Source organism: Nerophis ophidion, linkage group LG16, assembly GCF_033978795.1.
Source record: "Nerophis ophidion isolate RoL-2023_Sa linkage group LG16, RoL_Noph_v1.0, whole genome shotgun sequence".
In the NCBI taxonomy this organism is placed as follows: Eukaryota; Metazoa; Chordata; class Actinopteri; order Syngnathiformes; family Syngnathidae; genus Nerophis; species Nerophis ophidion.
Genome location: NC_084626.1, coordinates 50,796,427 through 50,821,699, shown reverse-complemented (window position 1 = coordinate 50,821,699; position 25,273 = coordinate 50,796,427). Strand labels below are relative to the sequence as shown.

Genomic DNA, 25,273 nt, shown 5'->3' with positions numbered 1-25,273 from the left:
ACTGATGTCGCTTTTCGATACAGTACCGCCTGAGGGATCGAAGGTCGCGGGTATTCAATGCCCACATCTGAGGTCCTCTCCAAGGTTTCTCATAGTCAGCATTGTCACTGGCGTCCCACTGGATGTGAATTCTCCCTGCCCACTGGGTGTGAGTTTTCCTTGCCCTTTTGTGGGTTCTTCCGAGGATGTTGTAGTCGTAATGATTTGTGCAGTCCTTTGAGACATTTGTGATTTGGGGCTATATAAATAAACATTGATTGATTTGCTCAGGCGTTTGTTGACAAAGTGGTGACCCTCGCCCCGTCCTTGTTTGTGAACGACTGAGCATTTCACGGGAGCAGCTTTTATACCCACCCACCTGTTCCCAATTAGCCTGTTCAGCTGTGGGATGTTCCAAATAAGTGTTTGATGAGCATTCCTCAACTTTCTCACTCTTTTTTGCCACTTGTGCCAGCTTTTTTGAAACATGTTGCAGGCCTCAAATTCCCAAAAATTGCAAAAAATTACAAAGTTTTCCAGTTTGAATGTAAAATATTTTGTCAATTGAATATATTCCGTTTTTACTTACCATTTACAAAACGTGACAACTTCACTAGTTTATTATTATTCTTATGATTTTGACGAGGAGGACTGACTTCTCCAGGTCCTCGCTGCCAGTGGGCGTGGCCGGGGGCAGGCCGGCTCCGAGGGCCTCGCCCTTCACCAGCACGCTGACCGTGGCCTTGACGTAACCTTTCACCCCCGACCTGGTGTCAGCCGGGTCGGTGAGCGGAGCCCACTTCTCGTAGAAGCGGTGGCCTGGAGGAGAGTTCGGAGGTGGGGTCAAGACATCGGGCTCGGCCACGCGGCGCTGGCTTACCTGGCTGGCTGAAGACCGTGGCGATGTCGATCTTGAAGGTCCCGATGTGCGTCACCAGAAAAGCCAGCGTCCGCCGGTGGAACACCTGCCGGGGGACGGGGACGTTTTTGTTTGTTTGTCGCTATGGAAACAAGCGGCGGGAACACGGGCCTCACCTTTATCTCGATGACTTTGTCAAAGAGGATGTCTGGAGTCTCCTGAAACTCAAACTGGAAGTCCTGGGAGAGGAATTAAAGAAGACTGCTCTTGACTTTCAGTTTTGTTTTGTCTCTGAACATCACATAGGACAGGGGTCGGCAACCTAAAATGTTGAAAGAGCCATATTGGATGGCTGTTTACGACCCCCCGTCCCTTTAGAAACAGTAGATGTAATCAGGGAAAGTCCAAATAAAAGAGGAGGCATGCAATCATTGAGCCAAATTTAATTCTGTCTCTGTTTAATTCCTTGCTTCTTGTCTTGTTTAATCGATGTCATCAGTGTTTGAACCTGACAGAAACTAGTACCAATCCTTATCTACAGTTCCTAATGGCCTTGGCCAGGCCGTGCTAAACATCCCAGTGAGACCAGTGTAGTGACAGAAGCTCTGAAACCTTCCCGCCCTTCTTGTTGTCTATGTTTGTGGACGCCGAGTGGGGGGACCTACGCCCACACACCACCTACCACACCCTGGAACTGAATAGTCCACGCCTCTCTGTTAAATTCCTTGCTTCTTGTCTTGTTTAATCGATTTTAACAGTGTTTGAACCTGACAGAAACTAGTACCAATCCTTATCTACAGTTCCTAATGGCCTTGGCCAGGCCGTGCTGTAAACCTCCCAGTGAGACCAGTGTAGTGACAGAAACTCTGAAACCCTTCCGCCCTTCTTGTGGTCTCTGTTTGTGGACGCCGAGTGCGGGGACCTACGCCCACACACCACCAACCACACCCGGAACTGAATATTCCACGCCTCTCTGTTAAATTCCTTGCTTCTTGTCTTGTTTAATTGATTTTAACAGTGTTTGAACCTGACAGAAACTAGTACCAATCCTTATCTACAGTTCCTAATGGCCTTGGCCAGGCCGTGCTGGAAACATCCCAGTGAGACCAATGTAGTGAAAGAAGCTCTGAAACCCTCCCGCCCTTCTTGTTGTCTATGTTTGTGGACGCCGAGTGCGGGGACCTATGCCCACACACCACCTACCACACCCTGGAACTGAATATTCCACGCCTCTCTGTTAAATTCCTTGCTTCTTGTCTTGTTTAATCGATTTTAACAATGTTTGAACCTGACAGAAACTAGTACCAATCCTTATCTACAGTTCCTAATGGCCTCGGCCAGGCCGTGCTGGAAACCTCCCAGTGAGACCAGTGTAGTGAAAGAAGCTCTGAAACCCTCCCGCCCTTCTTCAAGAAACCTTGGGATCTTGTCTCTGTTTGTGGACGCCCTGGAACTGAATATTCCACGCCTGCTTTTGGGCTGGAAACTCGCTCTGTCGTAGTTTTGAAGCGCAATGAGGAGAAAGTTCTATGGTGTGACTCCACCCTGCGTACACCCGAGCGCATACCTCGTTGTAGAAGGGGAAGTTTGTGGACTTCTGAGTGGCCGTGTGTTTCTTCTGCTCGCCCACTCGGATGAAGACGGCAGGGTTGATGTTGACTCCCGCCAGCTTCTGAGCTTCCAGGATGTGGACGTTCACCTGCGGACACGCAACACACCTTTTGTTGTTGTTGTTGTTGTTGTTGTTGTTGTGGCCTGAGGCGTGTTGGAAAATATCCCAACATTCATTCATTTTAGTGTGGCTTGGCATTGGCAGCTATTGGATGAAAAAAGCTTGATAAAAATTAATACAAAAGAAATAAATACAAAGAGTTATAAAAAAGAATTAAAAAAATAAAATACATTTTAAAAAAGATTGAATAAGTTTTGCTTTTATGGAACATGTTAAATGATGCAACGTTCAACATTCAAGGGCTCAATGGTCAACATTTAATCTATAGTGTTGAATGTTCAACGTTTAATATTCAATGTTTCAATGTTCAATGTATAACGTTCAATGTTCAACATTCAATGGTCAATGTTCAATGTTCAACGTTCAATGTTCAACGTTCAATGTTCAACGTTCAGTCCAACGTTCAATGTTCAACATTCAATGGTCAATGTTCAATGGTCAATGTTCAATGTTCAATGTTCAATGTTCATCGTTCAACTTTCAATCTTCACTGTCCAATTTTCAACGTTCATCTTCAACATTTAATGTTCAACAATAAATTTCAACGTTCGACGTGCAATTTTCAACGTTTAATCTTCAATGTTTATTGTTCAATGTTCAACGTTTAATGTATAACATTTAATGTTCAACATTCAGTTCAACGTATAATCTTCAGTGTTCAATCTTCAATGTTTATTGTATTATGTATTACGCTTACTGTTCAACGTTTAATGACGTACAATCTTCAACGTTTAATGTTCAACTTTTAATGTTCAACGTTCAATGTTCAACGTTTAATCTTCAAGATTTATTCAATGTTCAACATTAAATGTTCAACGTTCAATGTGCAGTTTGACGTACAATTTTCAATCTTCAAAGTTCAATGTTCAACGTTTAGTCTTCAATATTTATTGTTCATGTTCAACGTTTAACATTTAACATTCAATGGTCAATGTTCATCGTTCAACTTTCAATCTTCACTGTCCAATTTTCAACGTTCATCTTCAACATTTAATGTTCAACAATAAATTTCAACGTTCGACGTGCAATTTTCAACATTTAATCTTCAATGTTTATTGTTCAATGTTCAACATTTAATGTATAACATTTAATGTTCAACGTTCGATGTTCAACATTCAGTTCAACGTATAATCTTCAGTGTTCAATCTTCAATGTTTATTGTTTAATGTATTACGCTTACTGTTCAACGTTTAATGTTCGATGTTCAACATTCAGTTCGACGTACAATCTTCAACGTTTCATGTTCAACGTTCAATATTCAACGTTTAATCTTCAAGATTTATTCAATGTTCAACATTAAATGTTCAACGTTCAATGTGCAGTTTGACGTACAATTTTCAATCTTCAAAGTTCAATGTTCAACGTTTAGTCTCCAATATTTATTGTTCATGTTCAACGTTTAACATTTAACGTTTAATGTTCATAGTTCAATGTTCAACATTCAGTTCAATGTACAATATTCACCGTTTGATGTACAACGTTTAACTTTCAACGTTCAAAGGTCAATGTTCAACGTTCAAACTTCAACGTTTAATATTCAACGTTCAATGATCAATGTTCAACCTTCAACGTTCAGACTTCAATGTTTATTGTTCAATGTTCAACGTTAAATCTTCAAAATTCAATCTTCAGCGTTCAACCTTCAACGTTCAATTGTCAAGGCTTAATGATCAACGTTCAATCTTCAATATTTATTGTTCAATGTTCAACGCTTAATGTTAAATCTTCAACATTCAATCTTCAGCGTTTAATCTTCAATGTTTACTGTTCAATCTCCAGCATTCAATGTTCAACGTTTACTGTTTAACGTTCAATCTTCAATGTTAAATTTTCAATGTTCATTTTTAATGTTCAACCTTCAATGTTCAATTTTCAATGTTCAATATTCAATCTTCATCGTTCAATCCCAACTTTTAATCTTCAACGTTCTCTTTCAACGTTCAATTTTCAACGTTCAATCTTTAATGTTCAATTTCAATCATTAAATCTTCAATGTTCAATTTTCAATGTTCAATCTTCAACATTCAATCGTCAATTGTTAATTTTCAATGTTCAATCTTCAATGTTCAATGTGTGATGTACAACTTGAATGTTCAACGTTCAACATTCAGTTCAATGTACAATCTTCAATGTTCAGTCTTCAATGCTTAATCTTCAATGTCTATTGTTGAATGTTCAACGTTTAATGTATAACGTTTAATGTTCAACATTCAGTTCAATGTACAATCTTCAACATTCAATTGTCAATTGTTAATCTTCAATGTTCAATCTTCAATGTTTATTGTTCAATCTTCAATGTGTGATGTACAACTTTAATGTTCACGTTCAATGTTCAACATTCAGTTCAACGTTCAATCTTCAGCGTTTAATCTTCAATGTTTACTGTTCAATCTCCAGCATTCAATGTTCAACGTTTGTTTAACGTTCAATCTTCAATGTTAAATTTTCAATGTTCATCTTCAACGTTCATTTTTAATGTTCAACCTTCAATGTTCAATTTTCAATGTTCAATATTCAATCTTCATCGTTCAATCCCAACTTTTAATCTTCAACGTTCTCTTTCAACGTTCAATTTTCAACGTTCAATCTTTAATGTTCAATTTCAAACATTAAATCTTCAATGTTCAATTTTCAATGTTCAATCTTCAACATTCAATCGTCAATTGTTAATTTTCAATGTTCAATCTTCAATGTTTATTGTTCAATGTGTGATGTACAACTTTAATGTTCAACGTTCAACATTCAGTTCAATGTACAATATTCAATGTTCAATCTTCAAAGTTTAATCCTCAATATTTATTGTTCAATGTTCAACGTTTAATGTTCAACGTTCAATCTTCAATGTTCATTGTTCAATGTTTAATGTATAACGTTTAATGTTCAACGTTCAGTTCAATGTACAATCTTCAATGTTCAACCCTCAACGTTTAATTTTCTACGTTCAATGGTCAATGTTCAACGTTCAATCTCCAATGTTCAACGTTTAATGTTCAATGTCAGCATTCAACGTTGAATCTTCAGTGTTTATTGTTCAACGTTTAACGTTAAATCTTCAACATTCAATATTCAACCGTTCAATATTCAATTTTCAATGTTTATTGTTCAATCTTCAACACTCAATCTTCAACGTTTAATGTTCAACGTTCAGCGCGTGCAAACCAAACAACACCGCGACCATTCGCTGTGTTCATCGCTCACCTGGAAACTCTGAACTCTGGGAGTCGCAGCGACAACACGCCTGGAGAGAGGTCTGCTACGACTACACACACACACACACACACACACACACACACACACATAGTTAGGCACACACCACATTAGGTGCGTGGCAGTATGGTCACAGACCTCAACAAGGGAGTGAAGACGAGGTCGGACGCCTCTGAGTCCGACAGGTCGTCGTCGTCATCTTCATCATCATAGTAGTCATCATCATCACCCTCAGACTGGATGAGAGTCCGCCCCAGATGGCGAGTCTCTCTCTCCAGCTCTCTCTCTTGACGACTCAATATCTGCAAACTTAAAGAACTACAAGTATATATATATACTTTCGTGCTTACATATATATATATATACATATATATTAGGGCTAGGCAACGATTAAAAATTTTAATCAAAGTTAATCGCACTATTTCTCCGATTAATCGCGATTAACTGCATTGTATACGCAAAGCCCAATAATGAATTCAAAAGTAGTGTGTAGTGCACCTTTATTGGAATATTCTCCCACATGAACAAAAGCGCCAAAACATTTGTTGTGCAAACACAATTTAAATCAGTCCTTGATAAACAGTAGCAGTTAAATAGCATATTTGATGAAAATCAACTCCAAAAATGTAAATACAAACATTTAAGCTTATTGCCACTGCCAGGGTATTTAAGTTATCCTGTTTGTTATGGAAAATAAATATAATCTACATACAAATCTCTGAGCCACAATCATAACATCTGAACAGGCAATTTCTGAGGTAACAGCAGAAACATTTTTTTTTTTTTATCAGGGTCTTAGGTTTAAAAAACCTATATTATAGGTAGTGGGCTGTTTTAGGGAATTTTTGATCAAATGATCCGTAGTAGCAATATTAATAATGTTGTGTTTATTCTGCGTAGTGCACTTAAAATAATTATGACCATATCTAGGAATTGATATGATGGGAATTTTCCGATTGTTTGCTTGGTGCTTTGATAAACTGAAGGCATCATATACATGGTACTATATTGTGATGTTATGAGCCAGGGAAAAAAAAGAACTACCCTACCCAGCATGCAACAGGAGTGAGGAGCATGTATAGGTTGTGTCGCCATGACGGCATCTTGTATGTTGTGATATGCACGCTCTGAAAGCAAACGTTAAGAAGTCAGCCAACACTCCTGGTCTGCATTATTCATAAATAGACAGACAACACATATACTCCGCTGCTTCACAGGCCGCTGGATGTAGCCGGCAAAGTATTCCCATGCTAGCTAGCCGGTCTAGCAAGCACGCCTCATTCAGTCCAAAACGGCCCGATCTATCCACATCCAGAATTGTCTGGCGGTCGTAAGTGATCCCGGAGTGACCACGCTGTAAGCCAGCCAGGAAATTTGCAGAATTGTCCGGTATTTTTGCCAAATGTTCCATCTTTACCAAGAGCCCCTCCACGCCGAAGTACATCCGGGAGATGCCATCTTGTTAAGAAAAGGCGTTAACAAAATAAAAGCATGTAAACAACATACGCAAATGTGCGATAAGATAATTCTCGGCGTTAATAGATTGATGAGTTAATGCGTAATTAACGCATTAATTTGCCCACCCCTAATATATATATATATATACTTTCATGCTTACATATATATGTCCATATATACATACATATATACATGTATATATGTACATGTATATATAAATATTTACATGTATATATACATATATATGTATACGTACATATATATGTACATGGAGGCAAACTAGTAATATACAAGCAAGGCAGCGTTTGTTTACCTCTCCGGTTCTTCGAAGCCTTCGTTGATGATGCCCAGCGACAACCTCAAAACAAAAAAAAGACACAATGAAGTGATTGTTTATCCACATAAAACTATAGATGTCAACATTTCGTGTACGACACTTCTCCCACTGCCGTCCTTGCGCGCCGCACCGCTACGACAAAGACGACGGGGGGAGAAGACGCCGTCCGAGTGGAGGCACGTAAATAAGCCCCGCCCACAAAACGGCGCACCAGACTGTGAGAACGCGGCGCTTGAAGATGATGTGTAAAACATCATCCATGCAACGTTTTGAGCAAAGAACAGTTATGTGGAGCAGTGATCCCCAACTTTTTTGGAGCCAAGGCACATTTTTTGTCGACACATACATGTATAAACTCAGTATTCTTCTTCCTCCAAACACGACGAGTTGAGTTTACAGCAAAAAGTTCTATTTTGCTTTCATCTGACCACATGACATTCTCCCAATCCTCTGCTGTATCATCCATGTATCCATTTTGCTATAAACTCAACTCGTCGTGTTTGGAGGAAGAAGAATACTGAGTTGCATCCCAAGAACACCATACCTACTGCGAAGCATGGGGGTGGAAACATCATGCTTTGGGGCTGTTTTTCTGCTAAGGGGACAGGACGATTGATCCGTGTTAAGGAAAGAATGAATGGGGCCATGTATCGTGAGATTTGGAGACAAAACCTCCTTCCATCAGTGAGAACTTTGAATGGTTGACCAAATACTTATTTTCCACCATCATTTACAAATAAATTCTTTAAAATTCCTACAATGTGAATTCCTGGATTATTTATCAACATCATGTTTCTCACAGTTGAAGTGTACCTATGATGAAAATTACAGACCTCTGTCATCATTTTAAGTGGGAGAACTTGCACAATCGCTGGCTGACTAAATACTTTTTTGCCCCACTGTATATATATATATATATATATATATATATATATGTATATATATATATATATATGTCTTGATTGGATTATCCAGAGAATAGTGCTCGATACCGTGGTAGAGCGCAATATATAGGTGTGGGAAAAAATCACAAGACTACTTCATCTCTACAGAACTGTTTCATGAGGGGTTCCCTCAATCATCAGGAGATTTTAATGGAAGCATTCGCATACAATGGTTTATATAGAGCACAGCAAGAAACCTGATTGCCCTCTCAACGGAGGGTGCTTACAGACATCAGTCGTTTACCAAGCAAAGGTAACACGCAAGGACATTAACACATCCGACACGTACGTAGGATTAACCGAAGGAGCGTTCAAAACCAGATGGAATAATCACAACGCCTCCTTTAGAAACCAGACTTTGCGGAACTCTACAGAACTCAGCAAACACATTTGGAACCTCAAAGACAATAATGTTGAATATTCAATAACATGGCAAATTCTTGCATCCAGCACACCTTACAACAGTGGTAATAAAAGATGCAACCTATGCTTAAAAGAGAAACTGTTTATTATAGATCATCCAGATCTGTCATCCCTCAACAAGCGCAGTGAAATCATTTCCACAGACGGAAACACCTCCTAGGTAACACATGAGCCAATCACCACGCCCCTACGCCTGCCTGTACCCACCCAATCTGTGCCCTATATAAACCATTGTATGCGAATGCTTCCATTAAAATCTCCTGATGATTGAGGGAACCCCTCATGAAACAGTTCTGTAGAGATGAAGTAGTCTTGTGATTTTTTCCCACACCTACATATATATATATATATATATATATATATATATATATATATATATATATATATATATATGTGTGTGTGTCTATGTATGTATGTATATATATATGTATATATGTGTGTCTATGTATGTATGTATATATATATATTAGGGCTGTGAATCTTTGGGTGTCCCACGATTCGATTCAATATCGATTCTTGGGGTCACGATTCGATAATATATCGATTTTTTTCGATTTGATTCGATTGTCAATTCAGAAACAATATTTTTCCGATTCAAAAGGATTCTGTATTCATTCAATACATAGATTTCAGCAGGATTTACCCCAGTCTGCTGAGTAGTAGATTTAAAAAAAAAAAAAAATTATAATTGTAAAGGACAATGTTTTATCAACTGATTGCAATAATGTAAATTTGTTTTAACTATTAAACGAAGCAAAAATATGACTTATTTTATCTTGGTGAAAACATTGGACACAGTGTGTTGTCCAGCTTATGAGATGCCATGCAAGTGTAAGCCACTGTGACACTATTGTTCTTTTTTTTATATAAATGTCTAATGATAATGTCAATGAGGGATTTTTAATCACTGCTATGCTGAAATGATAACTGATATTGATACTGTTGTTGATAATATTCATTTTTGTTTCACTACTTTTGGTTTGTTCTGTGTGGTGTTTGTGTCTCCTCTCAATTGCTCTGTTTATTGCAGTTCTGAGTGTTGCTGGCTCAGGTTTGCTTTTGGAATGGGATTGCATTGTTATGGTATTGTTGTGTAGTGGTTTGTGGGTTGATTAAAAAAATAAATAAAAAAAATTAAATTAAATTTAAAAAATTGATTTTTTTAAAATGAGAATCGATTCTGAATCGCACAACGTAAATGATTCGATTCGTATTCGAATCGATTTTTCCCCACACCCCTAATATATATATATATATATATATATACACACACACAAACATACATACATACAAATACCCACTTTTATTCTTTGGCTTTTAACACTACGTGAGTTGTGTGGTCCTCTGTGTTTTTTATACACTTTGATTTCTATTTTACTGTTTTAAATTGATTTTACCCTTTAAAATAGTTTTTAATCATATTTGTTTTTATATTGTTTTTATTGGTTTTATATTTGTTTATTTTTTGTTTTTATTCAGTCATTGGTGGAGCATAATATGTATATATATATTTTTTATTTATTTTATTTTATTATTATTATTTTTTTTACAATTGTTTTTAACATGGCTGTGCAGCACTTTGGAAACGTTATTGTTGTTTAAATGTGCTATATAAATAAAGTGGATTGGATTGGATTGAAATATGTATATATATGTGTATCCATCAATTTTTTACCGCTAATTCCATTTGGGGTCGCGGGGGGCGCCTTTGCCTATCTCAGCTACAATGGGGCGGAAGGTGGGGTTCACCCTGGACAAGTCACCACCTCATCACAGGGCCAACACAGATAGACAGACAACGTTTACACACTAGGGCCAATTTAGTGTTGCCAATCAACCTATCCCCAGGTGCATGTCTTTGGAGGTGGGAGGGGCCTATCCCCAGGTGCATGTCTTTGGAGGTGGGAGGAAGCCGGAGGGAACCCACGCATTCACATGGAGAACATGCAAACTACACACAGAAAGATCCCGAGCCCGGGATTGAACCCTGACTACTCAGGACCTTCGTGTTGTGAGGCAGACGCACTAACACTTTTTCTGCAGGCGAGCTACTTTTCAATTGACCAACTCGAGGGGATCTACCTCATTTATATATATCATTTATATTTATTTATTTATGAAAGAGACATTTTTGTAAACAAGTTAAATGTGTTTAATGATAATACAAGCATGTGTAACACATATAGATGTCTTTCTTTCACAAAGACAAGAATATAAGTTGGTGTATTACCTGATTCTGATGACTTGCATTGATTGGAATCAGACAGTAATGATGATAACGCCCACATTTTCAAATGGAGGAGAAAAAAAAGTTGTCCTTTCTGTACAATACCGCATGAAAGTGGTTGGTTTTTGGCATCTAATTCATCCAGCTTCCATACACTTTACAAGAAAAACATTGGCGGCAAATTCCGTAGCTTGCTTGATTGACATTCACGGCACCCGAGGGTCTTGTGAGATGATGCTGGCTGCTGCCAGTTCATTATTAGGAAAAAATGACAGAGAGGAAGGCGAGAAACACTTTTTATTTCAACAGACTTTCGCGCCGTCCCTTCCGTCAAAACTCTAAAGGCCGACTGCACATTTCCTATCTTCACAATAAAAGCCCTGCTTCATGCTGCCTGCGCTAACAAAATAAGAGTCTCGGAAAGCTGGCGTGCACAAGTGATGTGCACGCCAGCTTTCTGAGGGATCGCTTGTGCACGCCAGTTTTCCGAGACTCTTTATTTAGTTAGCGCAGGCAGCATGAAGCAGGGCTTTTATTGTGAAGATAGGAAATGTGCAGTCGGCCTTTAGAGTTTTGACGGAAGGTACGGCGCGAGAGTCTGTTGAAATAAAAAGTGTTTCTCGCCTTCCTCTCGGTCATATTTTCATAATAATGATCTTGCAGCAGCCAGCGTCATCTCACAAGACCCTCCGGTACCGTGAATGTCATTTAAGTGACGTCTTGGTGAAGATTGATGATCACTCATTTTTAGGTCTATTTTTTTTAAAAGCCTGGCTGGAGATCGACTGACACACCCCCCGCGGTCGACTGGTAGCTCGCAATCCACGTAATGGGCACACCTGCACTAACCCCTCTGCTGACATGTATGTATGTTTATATATTTATATATATATATATATAAATATATGTTGTTGTTTTTTTAAATTTTATATACACAAATGCGTTTGTTTTTTCAAATACGACTCATGTGCCTTATAATCCGGGGCACCTTTTGTATGAAAATAGACCTGACTATACCCACACTAGATCGGCAGTGCACCTTATAATACGGCATGCAAAAATAATAGGCATAAACGGGGCTCTCCTTCTCCTCTTACTGGTCCTGGTCCTCCTCCTTGACAAAGTCTCTGCCCTCCCATCCTCCCGCCGCGCCCTCCAGGGGGTGGTAGCGAATGTCCAACTCGGCGTAGACCTTCACACACAAGAGCAAAAAAAAAAAAAAAAGGTAGTCACCGGTGACCTTGGACACGCACCTCCGGCCTCAAGAGGACGAGAAGAAACAATGACTCGACACTTGTGACTGAGGGCTATATAAATAAACTCATTGAATGATCGACTTACATCTGTCAGGAGATGGTTGGTGTCAGTCAGAGGTTCCCGGAGCACAACCCTCCCTGAAGTCACGATGTGCTCTAAACCCACAACCAGCTTGCCCACAAGTCTACACACACACACACACACCTTTTTTAGTCCCCAAAAGGAAGGATTTTTCGAATTGACTGTGTCGGTTTTAAAAGTGCAACCCCCTCTGGTCAACATATGAAATAACAAGTGTGTGTGTAAAAATTTGAAGTGCTCCCCCTCTGTCCAACATATGAAATAACAAGTGTGTGTGTAAAAATTTGAAGTGCTCCCCCTCTGTCCAACATATGAAATAACAAGTGTGTGTAAAAATTTGAAGTGCTCCCCCTCTGTCCAACATATGAAATAACAAGTGTGTGTGTAAAAACTTGAAGTGCTCCCCCTTTGGTGAACATATGAAATAACAAGTGTGTGTAAAAACTTGAAGTGCTCCCCCCCTGGCCAACATATGAAATAACAAGTGTGTGTGTAGAAACTTGAAGTGCTCCCCCTCTGGCCAACATATGAAATAAAAAGTGTGTGTGTAAAAACTTGAAGTGCACACCCTCTGGCCAACATATGAAATAACAAGTGTGTGTAAAAACTTGAAGTGCTCCCCCTCTGGCCAACATATGAAATAACAAGTGTGTGTAAAAACTTGAAGTGCTCCCCCCCTGGCCAACATATGAAATAACAAGTGTGTGTGTAGAAACTTGAAGTGCTCCCCCCCTGGCCAACATATGAAATAACAAGTGTGTGTGTAGAAACTTGAAGTGCTCCCCCTCTGGCCAACATATGAAATAACAAGTGTGTGTGTAAAAACTTGAAGTGCTCCCCCCTGGCCAACATATGAAATAAAAAGTGTGTGTGTAAAAACTTGAAGTGCACACCCTCTGGCCAACATATGAAATAACAAGTGTGTGTAAAAACTTGAAGTGCTCCCCCCCTGGCCAACATATGAAATAACAAGTGTGTGTGTAAAAACTTGAAGTGCTCCCCCTCTGGCCAACATATGAAATAACAAGTGTGTGTAAAAACTTGAAGTGCTCCCCCCCTGGCCAACATATGAAATAACAAGTGTGTGTGTAGAAACTTGAAGTGCTCCCCCTCTGGCCAACATATGAAATAACAAGTGTGTGTGTAAAAACTTGAAGTGCTCCCCCTCTGGCCAACATATGAAATAAGTGTGTGTGTAAAAACTTGAAGTACTCCCCCTTTGGTGAACATATGAAATAACAAGTGTGTGTGTAAAAACTTGAAGTGGTCCCCCTCTGGTCAACATATGAAATAACAAGTGTGTGTGTAAAAACTTGAAGTGCTCCCCCTCTGGCCAACACATGAAATAACAAGTGTGTGTGTAAAAACTTGAAGTGCTCCCCCCCTGGCCAACATATGAAATAACAAGTGTGTGTGTAAAAACTTGAAGTGCTCCCCCCTGGCCAACATATGAAATAACAAGTGTGTGTGTAAAAATTTGAAGTGCTCCCCCTCTGTCCAACATATGAAATAACAAGTGTGTGTGTAAAAACTTGAAGTGCTCCCCCCTCTGGCCAACATATGAAATAAGAAGTGTGTGTGTAAAAACTTGAAGTGCTCCCCCTCTGGCCAACATATGAAATAACAAGTGTGTGTGTAAAAACTTGAAGTGTTCCCCCTCTGTCCAACATATGAAATAACAAGTGTGTGTGTAAAAACTTGAAGTGCTCCCCCTCTGGCCAACATATGAAATAAGTGTGTGTGTAAAAACTTGAAGTACTCCCCCTTTGGTGAACATATGAAATAACAAGTGTGTGTGTAAAAACTTGAAGTGGTCCCCCTCTGGCCAACATATGAAATAACAAGTGTGTGTGTAAAAACTTGAAGTGGTCCCCCTCTGGCCAACATATGAAATAACAAGTGTGTGTGTAAAAACTTGAAGTGCTCCCCCTTTGGTGAACATATGAAATAACAAGTGTGTGTAAAAATTTTAAGTGCTCCCCCTCTGGCCAACATATGAAATAACAAGTGTGTGTAAGAAATTGAAATGCGCCCCCTTTTGCCAAAATAATTTAAAAAATACATACATAAACATGTATTTAGAGACATACTGTAATAAATTAAATAATGAAAACTAAAAACCAATTACAAACAAAAAAAATAACAAAAAGCTTACCTTTTTTTATATTTCCATAGTATGTACATATTATTAATGTTGTAAATACAGATCTATTTTTGTATTTTCAGAGGTCTCAAGATGGTTAGAAATACACGTGTGTGTGTGTGTGTGTGTGTGTGTGTGTGTGTGTTACCGGTTGGAGAAGACTTTACTGAAGTTGTAAACTCTGATGGTCAACACTTCATTTCGGATCGCTTTTCCATAGTGAGGCCAACGGAAAAACTGCAGGCGCGCATACGCACACACACACACACACACACACACACAAAGTTACGCCTGAAGAGTAAACACAACTTGACAAAGTGGCTCCGCAAAGAATAAAGAAAAAAAAGTATTTGATGTTTTTGTTGATTTCGTTATTGGACACTTCATTAGGTACACTTAATAATAATAATAATAAAACACAATTCAAACGTTTAGAAAAAAAACTGCTGACTTTTAAGTGAGACAATCAGAGAGTTGTTAAATCAACATGTTTAAATATCTTTGTTATTGCATTACTGCTTCTAACATAGATGTATGTATATATGTATGTATGTATGTCCATCCATCTTTTGCCGCTTATCCAAGGTCGGGTCGCGGGGGCAACAGCCTAAGCAGGGAAGCCCAGACTTCCCTCTCCCCAGCCACTTCGTCTAGCTCCTCCCCGGGGATCCCGGGGCGTTCCCAGGCCAGCCGGGAGACATAGTCTTCCCAACGTGTCCTGGGTCTTCCCCGTGGCCTCCTACCTGTCGGACGTGCCCTAAACACATCCCTAGGGAGGCGTTCGGGTGGCATCCTGACCAGATGCCCGAACCACCTCATCTGGCTCCTCTCGATGTGGAGGAGCAGCGGCTTTACTTTGAGTTCCTCCCGGATGGCAGAGCTTCTCACCCTATCTCTAAGGGAGAGACCCAAACTCATTTGGGCCGCTTGTACCCGTGATCTTATCCTTTCAGTCATGACCCAAAGCTCATGACCATAGGTGAGGATGGGAACGTAGATCGACCGGTAAATTGAGAGCTTTGCCTTCCGGCTCAGCTCCTTCTTCACCACAACGGATCGATACAGCGTCCGCATTACTGAAGACGCCGCACCGATCCGCCTGTCGATCTCACGATCCACTCTTCCCTCACTCGTGAACAAGACTCCTAGGTACTTGAACTCCTCCACTTGGGGCAGGGTCTCCTCCCTAACCTGGAGATGGCATTCCACCCTTTTCCGGGCGAGAACCCCGGACTCGGACTTGGAGGTGCATAGAAGCCCGTGGACAACATAACTCCTAGGATCATTGGGACAAGCAAACTCCTCTACCATGTTAAGGTGGCAGCTCAGGGAGGAGTATATGTACTCTTTGTACTGTATATGTACTGTATGTAGTGTATATATACTGTATATGTACTGTATATGTACTGTATATGTACTCTATGTAGTGTACATGTAGTCTGTGATTGGTCCAGGTGGGTGACTGACCTCGTTAAAGATGGCCACGCCCTCGCTGTGCACCACTCTGGTCTTTTGGGTGAAGCCTGGAGGAGGGGCAGACACACACGTTACCATGGCAACAGCCCTTTGAGATGCGGGCGATACCGTGAATAAAAAGAGGATCGGATGATACTTTGACATTGGGGATGGGTGCAGACACGCCCACGGTAAAGAAGATGAGCAGACTTGAATAGAATATAGAATAATAATAATAATAAAATACAACATGAATACATTGAAATATTTTTCAAAAATATTTTCTAAATTAAGATAAACAAAAAAAAGAAGGGGAGTAGGTCACATGGAGGTCACATGGAGGTCACATGGAGGTCAAATGGAGGTCAAATGGAGGTCACATGGAGGTCACATGGAGGTCACATGGAGGCCACATGGAGGTCAAATGGAGGTCACATGGAGGTCACATGGAGGTCACATGGAGGTCACATGGAGGTCACATGGGGGTCAAATGGGGGTCACATGGAGGTCACATGGAGGTCAAATGGAGGTCACATGGAGGTCAAATGGAGGTCACATGGAGGTCACATGGAGGTCACACATGTCTGACCCCAACTTTTCTCTGCTGGACACCAACTTCTGGGCCCCCATACACCAGACTCCTGAAGGGCCCCATACACCAGACTCCTGGAGGGCCCCATACACCAGACTCCTGAAGGGCCCCATACACCAGACTCCTGAAGGGCCCCATACACAAGACACCTGAAGGGCCCCATACACAAGACTCCTGAAGGGCCCCATACACAAGACTCCTGAAGGGCCCCATACACCAGACTCCTGAAGGGCCCCATACACAAGACACCTGAAGGGCCCCATACACAAGACTCCTGAAGGGCCCCATACACCAGACTCCTGAAGGGCCCCATACACAAGACACCTGAAGGGCCCCATACACAAGACACCTGAAGGGCCCCATACACAAGACTCCTGAAGGGCCCCATACACCAGACTCCTGAAGGGCCCCATACACCAGACTCCTGAAGGGCCCCATACACCAGACTCCTGAAGGGCCCCATACACCAGACTCCTGAAGGGCCCCATACACAAGACACCTGAAGGGCCCCATACACAAGACACCTGAAGGGCCCCATACACAAGACTCCTGAAGGGCCCCATACACAAGACTCCTGAAGGGCCCCATACACCAGACTCCTGAAGGGCCCCATACACAAGACACCTGAAGGGCCCCATACACAAGACTCCTGAAGGGCCCCATACACCAGACTCCTGAAGGGCCCCATACACAAGACTCCTGAAGGGCCCCATACACAAGACTCCTGAAGGGCCCCATACACAAGACTCCTGAAGGGCCCCATACACAAGACACCTGAAGGGCCCCATACACAAGACACCTGAAGGGCCCCATACACAGGACTCCTGAAGGGCCCCATACACAGGACTCCTGAAGGGCCCCATACACAAGACTCCTGAAGGGCCCCATACACCAGACTCCTGAAGGGCCCCATACACAAGACACCTGAAGGGCCCCATACACAGGACTCCTGAAGGGCCCCATACACAAGACTCCTGAAGGGCCCCATACACAAGACTCATGAAGGGCCCCATACACAAGACACCTGAAGGGCCCCATACACAGGACTCCTGAAGGGCCCCATACACAAGACACCTGAAGGGCCCCATACACAGGACTCCTGAAGGGCCCCATACACAAGACTCCTGAAGGGCCCCATACACAAGACACCTGAAGGGCCCCATACACAAGACTCCTGAAGGGCCCCATACACAAGACTCCTGAAGGGCCCCATACACAAGACTCCTGAAGGGCCCCATACACCAGACTCCTGAAGGGCCCCATACACAAGACACCTGAAGGGCCCCATACACAAGACTCCTGAAGGGCCCCATACACAAGACACCTGAAGGGCCCCATACACAGGACTCCTGAAGGGCCCCATACACAAGACTCCTGAAGGGCCCCATACACAAGACACCTGAAGGGCCCCATACACAAGACTCCTGAAGGGCCCCATACACAAGACTCCTGAAGGGCCCCATACACAAGACTCCTGAAGGGCCCCATACACAAGACTCCTGAAGGGCCCCATACACCAGACTCCTGAAGGGCCCCATACACAAGACACCTGAAGGGCCCCATACACGAGACTCATGAAGGGCCCCATACACAGGACTCCTGAAGGGCCCCATACACAAGACTCCTGAAGGGCCCCATACACAAGACACCTGAAGGGCCCCATACACAAGACACCTGAAGGGCCCCATACACAGGACTCCTGAAGGGCCCCATACACAGGACTCCTGAAGGGCCCCATACACAGGACTCCTGAAGGGCCCCATACACAAGACTCCTGAAGGGCCCCATACACCAGACTCCTGAAGGGCCCCATACACAAGACACCTGAAGGGCCCCATACACAGGACTCCTGAAGGGCCCCATACACAAGACTCCTGAAGGGCCCCATACACAAGACTCATGAAGGGCCCCATACACAAGACACCTGAAGGGCCCCATACACAGGACTCCTGAAGGGCCCCATACACAAGACACCTGAAGGGCCCCATACACAAGACTCATGAAGGGCCCCATACACAGGACTCCTGAAGGGCCCCATACACAAGACTCCTGAAGGGCCCCATACACAAGACTCCTGAAGGGCCCCATACACAGGACTCCTGAAGGGCCCCATACACAAGACTCCTGAAGGGCCCCATACACAAGACTCATGAAGGGCCCCATACACAAGACTCATGAAGGGCCCCATACACAAGACTCCTGAAGGGCCCCATACACAAGACTCCTGAAGGGCCCCATACACAAGACACCTGAAGGGCCCCATACACCAGACACCTGAAGGGCCCCATACACCAGACACCTGAAGGGCCCCATACACCAGACACCTGAAGGGCCCCATACACCAGACTCCTGAAGGGCCCCATACACCAGACACCTGAAGGGCCCCATACACCAGACTCCTGAAGGGCCCCATACACAAGACACCTGAAGGGCCCCATACACAAGACACCTGAAGGGCCCCATACACAAGACACCTGAAGGGCCCCATACACCAGACACCTGAAGGGCCCCATACACAAGACACCTGAAGGGCCCCATACACCAGACACCTGAAGGGCCCCATACACAAGACTCATGAAGGGCCCCATACACAAGACACCTGAAGGGCCCCATACACCAGACACCTGAAGGGCCCCATACACAAGACTCCTGAAGGGCCCCATACACAAGACACCTGAAGGGCCCCATACACAAGACACCTGAAGGGCCCCATACACCAGACACCTGAAGGGCCCCATACACCAGACACCTGAAGGGCCCCATACACCAGACACCTGAAGGGCCCCATACACCGGACTCCTGAAGGGCCCCATACACCAGACACCTGAAGGGCCCCATACACCAGACACCTGAAGGGCCCCATACACCAGACTCCTGAAGGGCCCCATACACCAGACTGGGATTAATTTATCTACAACACATGTACTACATATGTAGAACATACCTATCACATATCTCTAACATTTCTTGAACTTATCTAGAACATAACTTGTACGCATGTGCAACATATGTAGAAGATATTTCGAACATATCTGACCAATGGCTGGATTTGATGAATACTTGGGTCTACTACACTACTGTATTTAATGTTGTCATTATGGTGGTACTTGATGAAAACTTAGGTCTACTACACTACTGCATTTAATGTTGTCATTATGGTGGTACTTGATGAATACTTAGGTCTACTACACTACTGCATTTAATGTTGTCATTATGGTGGTACTTGATGAATACTTAGGTCTACTACACTACTGTATTTAATGTTGTCATTATGGTGGTACTTGATGAATACTTAGGCCTACTACACTACTGTATTTAATGTTGTCATTATGGTGGTACTTGATGAATACTTTGGTCTACTACACTACTGCTCTTTAATGTCATTACGGTGGTACTTGATGAATACTTAGGTCTACTACACTACTGTATTTAATGTCATTACGGTGGTACTTGATGAATACTTAGGTCTACTACCCTACTGTACTTTAATGTTGGTCATTATGGTGGTACTTAATGAATACTTAGGTCTACTACACTACTGTATTTAATGTTGGTCATTATGGTGGTACTTGATGAATACTTAGGTCTACTACACTCCTGCTCTTTAATGTCATTATGGTGGTAGTTGATGAATACTTAGGTCTACTACACTACTGCTCTTTCATGTCATTATGGTGGTACTTGATGAATACTTAGGTCTACTACACTCCTGCTCTTTAATGTCATTATGGTGGTACTTGATGAATGCCATGAAAACCAGAGAGGTGAAAAAGAGAAAACCAGTAAAGAAGCAAACTGACCTCTGAAGGAGAGCTCCACTCTCCTGGGAGATCGTCCAGGCAAGTTGGAGATCTTCCTCACGTTGACGCTGACCGACATGATGAAGACGAGGCGGACACGTCCACATGACACGGCGGCAACACCTCACTCTCTCAGCAGCGTCCGGCTCATGTTTGACAAAGATGACGACTTGTTCGACTCGTTTCCTCGTTAGACTACACACACACACACACACACACACACACACACACAGTACAAATAAAGTGACGTTCACAGGTTTTGTTCCACCTTGTCTTAAAAATATTTCCTTCCAAAAGAGGACCATGTAAGAGAGGTGTTAAGTGTTCTAGATGTGTCAAGTACCACAACTCACCTTTAAAAGAAGGAACACAATGTGGGGCATCCTCGGGGGCCTCATGTGGCCCGACCATGGCACCGTAGGGGCCCCTGAGTGGACTTCAAAATCAATCAATCAATCAATGTTTATTTACATATCCCTAAATCACGAGTGTCTCAAAGGGCTGCACAAACCACAACGACATCCTCAGTTCAGATCCCACGTCAGGGCAAGGAAAAACTCAAAACCCAGTGGGATGACAATGAGGATTCTAGGAGACGACCGCAGATGTGGGTCTAACATAATAATGATAGAGTCCAGTCCATAGTGGATCTAACATAATAGTGTGAGAGTCCAGTCCATAGTGGATCCAACATAATAATGAGAGTCCAGTCCATAGTGGATCTAACATAACAGTGTGAGAGTCCAGTCCATAGTGGATCTAACATAATTGTGAGAGAGTCCAGTCCATAGTGGATCTAACATAATAGTGAGAGTCCAGTCCATAGTGGATCTAACATAATAGTGAGAGTCCAGTCCATAGTGGATCCAACATAATAGTGAGAGTCCAGTCCATAGTGGATCTAACATAAAGTGTGAGAGTCCAGTCCAGAGTGGATCTAACATAATATTGTGAGAGTCCAGTCCATAGTGGATCTAACATAATAATGATAGAGTCCAGTCCATAGTGGATCTAACATAATAATGATAGAGTCCAGTCCATAGTGGATCTAACATAATAGTGAGAGCCCAGTCCATAGTGGATCTAACATAATAGTGAGAGTCCAGTCCATAGTGGATCTAACATAATAGTGAGAGTCCAGTCCATAGTGGATCTAACATAATAGTGAGAGTCCAGTCCATAGTGGATCTAACATAATAGTGAGAGTCCAGTCCATAGTGGATCTAACATAATAGTGAGAGTCCAGTCCATAGTGGATCTAGTATAATATTAAGAGAGTCCAGTCCATAGTGGATCTAACATAATAGTGAGAGTCCAGTCCATAGTGGATCTAACATAATATTGAGAGAGTCCAGTCCATAGTGGATCTAACATAATAGTGAGAGTCCAGTCCATAGTGGATCCAACATAATAGTGAGAGTCCAGTCCATAGTGGATCTAACATAATAGTGAGAGTCCAGTCCATAGTGGATCTAACATAATAGTGAGAGTCCAGTCCATAGTGGATCTAACATAATAGTGAGAGTCCAGTCCATAGTGGATCTAACATAATAGTGAGAGTCCAGTCCATAGTGGATCTAACATAATAGTGAGAGTCCAGTCCATAGTGGATCTAACATGATAGTGAGAGTCCAGTCCATAGTGGATCTAACATAATAGTGAGAGTCCAGTCCATAGTGGATCTAACATAATAGTGAGAGTCCAGTCCATACTGGATCTAACATAATAGTGAGAGTCCAGTCCATAGTGGGGCCAGCAGGAGACCATCCCGAGCAGAGACGGGTCAGCAGCGCAAAGATGTCCCCAACCAATGCACAGACGAGTGGTCCACCCCAGCTAGAACATTCCAGAGTACTGGAGCCCCAATAGAAAACGCTCTATAGCCCGCAGACTTTTTTTGGGCTCTGGGAATCACTAATAATAATAATTAAATAAGTGTATAATTGTTTGGTTGTCACATGTTAAGGTGGTATTATTAAATAGGTGTCGGTGTCTAGCAGGACCGATAATCAGCATTCCCGTTTTCTTGGCCTTGAGTTGCAATAGGTTCGAAACAAAGGTGTGTGGGTATATATACATATATATATATTTTTTTATTTATTTTCCCTGACTATAAGGCGCACTTAAAATCCTTTCATTTTTTTTTTTTTAAAACTCCACAGTGATCCTTATAACCCGGTGCGCCTAATGTAAGGAATCATTTTGGTTGTGCTTACCGCCCTCAGAGCTAATGATAAGTGTGACCAGTAGATGGCAGTTACACATAAGAGATATGTGTAGACTGCAATATGACTCAAGTAAACAACACCAACATTTTATATGTTCCATTGAAAATAGATAGATGGATGGATGATTGATAGATAGATAGATAGTACTTTATAGATGGATAGATAGATAGCACTTTATTTATTCCTTCGGGAGAGTTCCTTCAGGAAAATTAACATTTTCAGCACAATCCCATTCAAGATCAGACAAACATTACAGGGAGACAGAACAGGATCGCTGACAGGTCTGCCGGCTTCCAGCGCCCCTTACAAAAAAGGTGAGATACATTTAAACAAAGGGGGAGGGGGGGAACGGGAGAAAAAAATAGAAGAATGAAATAAAATAAAAATAAAAATCGGTCTAAGCCTGGGCACCTAGGGAAGAGGGGGTCCAGACTGACGCCAAGGGAAAAAAACAACTCATAGCCATAGCACACATCCCTCTCACATGTGTGTAAGAGGGAAACATCAAAGTATACAAAGGACATGAAATGCATTAAAGCAGCCACTTCTACATACAAATACGAATAAAAAGTAAAAGAAATACATCCACTGTGGTGGCCTCTGCGGTGTTCCACGACATCGTCCGCTGGGGTGGAGGGAGCATGGCCGGAGACAGGAGCAGACCCAACAAAACCAACCAAGAGAGCTGACTCCACTCTCGGCCGCCAACTAACTCAGATACTTGCACCAAAAAAGTCATGCGTCACTGCTATGCACACGCCTTACCAGGCCTTTTTCTCTCTCAAGGAATTGTGAAATAAAAGCATGTCTTCAGGAGATCAACACTGTAGATCAGGGGTGCCCACACTTTTTCTGCAGGCGAGCTACTTTTCAATTGACCAACTCGAGGGGATCTACCTCATTTATATATATCATTTATATTTATTTATTTATGAAAGAGACATTTTTGTAAACAAGTTAAATGTGTTTAATGATAATACAAGCATGTGTAACACATATAGATGTCTTTCTTTCACAAAGACAAGAATATAAGTTGGTGTATTACCTGATTCTGATGACTTGCATTGATTGGAATCAGACAGTAATGATGATAACGCCCACATTTTCAAATGGAGGAGAAAAAAAGTTGTCCTTTCTGTACAATACCACAGGAAAGTGGTTGGTTTTTGGCATCTAATTCATCCAGCTTCCATACACTTTACAAGAAAAACATTGGCGGCAAATTCCGTAGCTTGCTTGATTGACATTCACGGCACCCGAGGGTCTTGTGAGATGACGCTGGCTGCTGCCAGTTCATTATTAGGAAAAAATGACAGAGAGGAAGGCCAGAAACACTTTTTATTTCAACAGACTTTTGCGCCGTCCCTTCCGTCAAAACTCTAAAGGCCGACTGCACATTTCCTATCTTCACAATAAAAGCCCTGCTTCATGCTGCCTGCGCTAACTAAATAAGAGTCTCGGAAAGCTGGCGTGCACAAGTGATGTGCACGCCAGCTTTCTGAGGGATCGCTTGTGCACGCCAGTTTTCCCAGACTCTGTATTTAGTTAGCGCAGGCAGCATGAAGCAGGGCTTTTATTGTGAAGATAGGAAATGTGCAGTCGGCCTTTAGAGTTTTGACGGAAGGTACGGCGCGAGAGTTTGTTGAAATAAAAAGTGTTTATTATTTTCATAATAATGATCTTGCAGCAGCCAGCGTCATCTCACAAGACCCTCCGGTACCGTGAATGTCATTTAAGTGACGTCTTGGTGAAGATTGATGATCACTCATTTTTAGGTCTATTTTTTTTAAAAGCCTGGCTGGAAATCGACTGACACACCCCCTGCGGTCGACTGGTAGCTCGCGATCGACGTAATGGGCACCCCTGCTGTAGAGAAAAGGAAATATTGGCCTGGCTCACTAGGCTCCCGCTTTATGTCTGTGAACGTTATAGTCCATACATTTAGAGTGATGTCATAATCAAACACTCTAGAATGAAAGAGTATATAAGAGAATTGACAGAGTGTGTGTACCTTCAGTGCTGAATGATGAGCAGAGGCAGAGTTTGGAGAGTCTTCTTTAGCTCGCTTTCCATGTTTTTGTGCTCACAGTCCACTGTGTCCAAGTACCTGGAAAATGTTTTCCGTGCCATCTGCTGTTTGACGCCCGCTATCATGCTAATTAGCTGCCTGAAAGGGTGTGACTCCACTGTAGAAATAGCCTGCATGTCTTTTAGCACATATGGCTCTATCAATGTTGTCCTGGCTAGCAGTCCCTTCGTTAAAATCCAGCCGCTGTGTGTCTCTCTTTACTAGCTTCCTCGAAGCATGTTGCTTTTGTAGCTGTTTCAGCAGATTTGAATTGCTGTTTTGGCCAGTAGATAGGATCTTTTGATCCAAGGCACGACTTCAATTTAACTAAAATGTTCTTTTCTTCATGCTCGACAAAAGAAGTGAGAATATCTTCATGTTAAGAAACTCTGCGATGATGTCTTGACACCCCCTCCTCAAATCTTCTCAGTATCTAGCAGATACTATATAAAAAATTACGTAAAATAACACGGTTACGCATCA

The 25,273-nt window shown here is 42.2% G+C and overlaps 1 protein-coding gene across 2 annotated transcripts in view; it reads right to left on the bottom strand.

Annotated features, from left to right (window-relative positions):
* The window catches only part of fer1l4 (fer-1 like family member 4), a 54,984-nt gene extending 34,065 nt beyond the window's left edge, over positions 1 to 20,919 (bottom strand). For both annotated transcript variants that reach the window (XM_061875443.1, XM_061875442.1), the window contains exons 1-12: positions 20,495 to 20,919; positions 16,115 to 16,170; positions 14,796 to 14,884; positions 12,508 to 12,607; positions 12,264 to 12,358; positions 7,549 to 7,593; positions 5,916 to 6,086; positions 5,769 to 5,829; positions 2,406 to 2,537; positions 1,015 to 1,077; positions 860 to 944; positions 636 to 798 (exon numbers count right to left, since the gene is read on the bottom strand). In XM_061875443.1, coding sequence (XP_061731427.1) covers positions 636 to 798; positions 860 to 944; positions 1,015 to 1,077; positions 2,406 to 2,537; positions 5,769 to 5,829; positions 5,916 to 6,086; positions 7,549 to 7,593; positions 12,264 to 12,358; positions 12,508 to 12,607; positions 14,796 to 14,884; positions 16,115 to 16,170; positions 20,495 to 20,573 — 1,139 coding nt within the window. In that variant the 5' untranslated portion in view covers positions 20,574 to 20,919. The remainder of the gene's footprint in view (positions 1 to 635; positions 799 to 859; positions 945 to 1,014; positions 1,078 to 2,405; positions 2,538 to 5,768; positions 5,830 to 5,915; positions 6,087 to 7,548; positions 7,594 to 12,263; positions 12,359 to 12,507; positions 12,608 to 14,795; positions 14,885 to 16,114; positions 16,171 to 20,494) is intronic.
* Between the last annotated feature and the right edge of the window lie 4,354 nt (positions 20,920 to 25,273).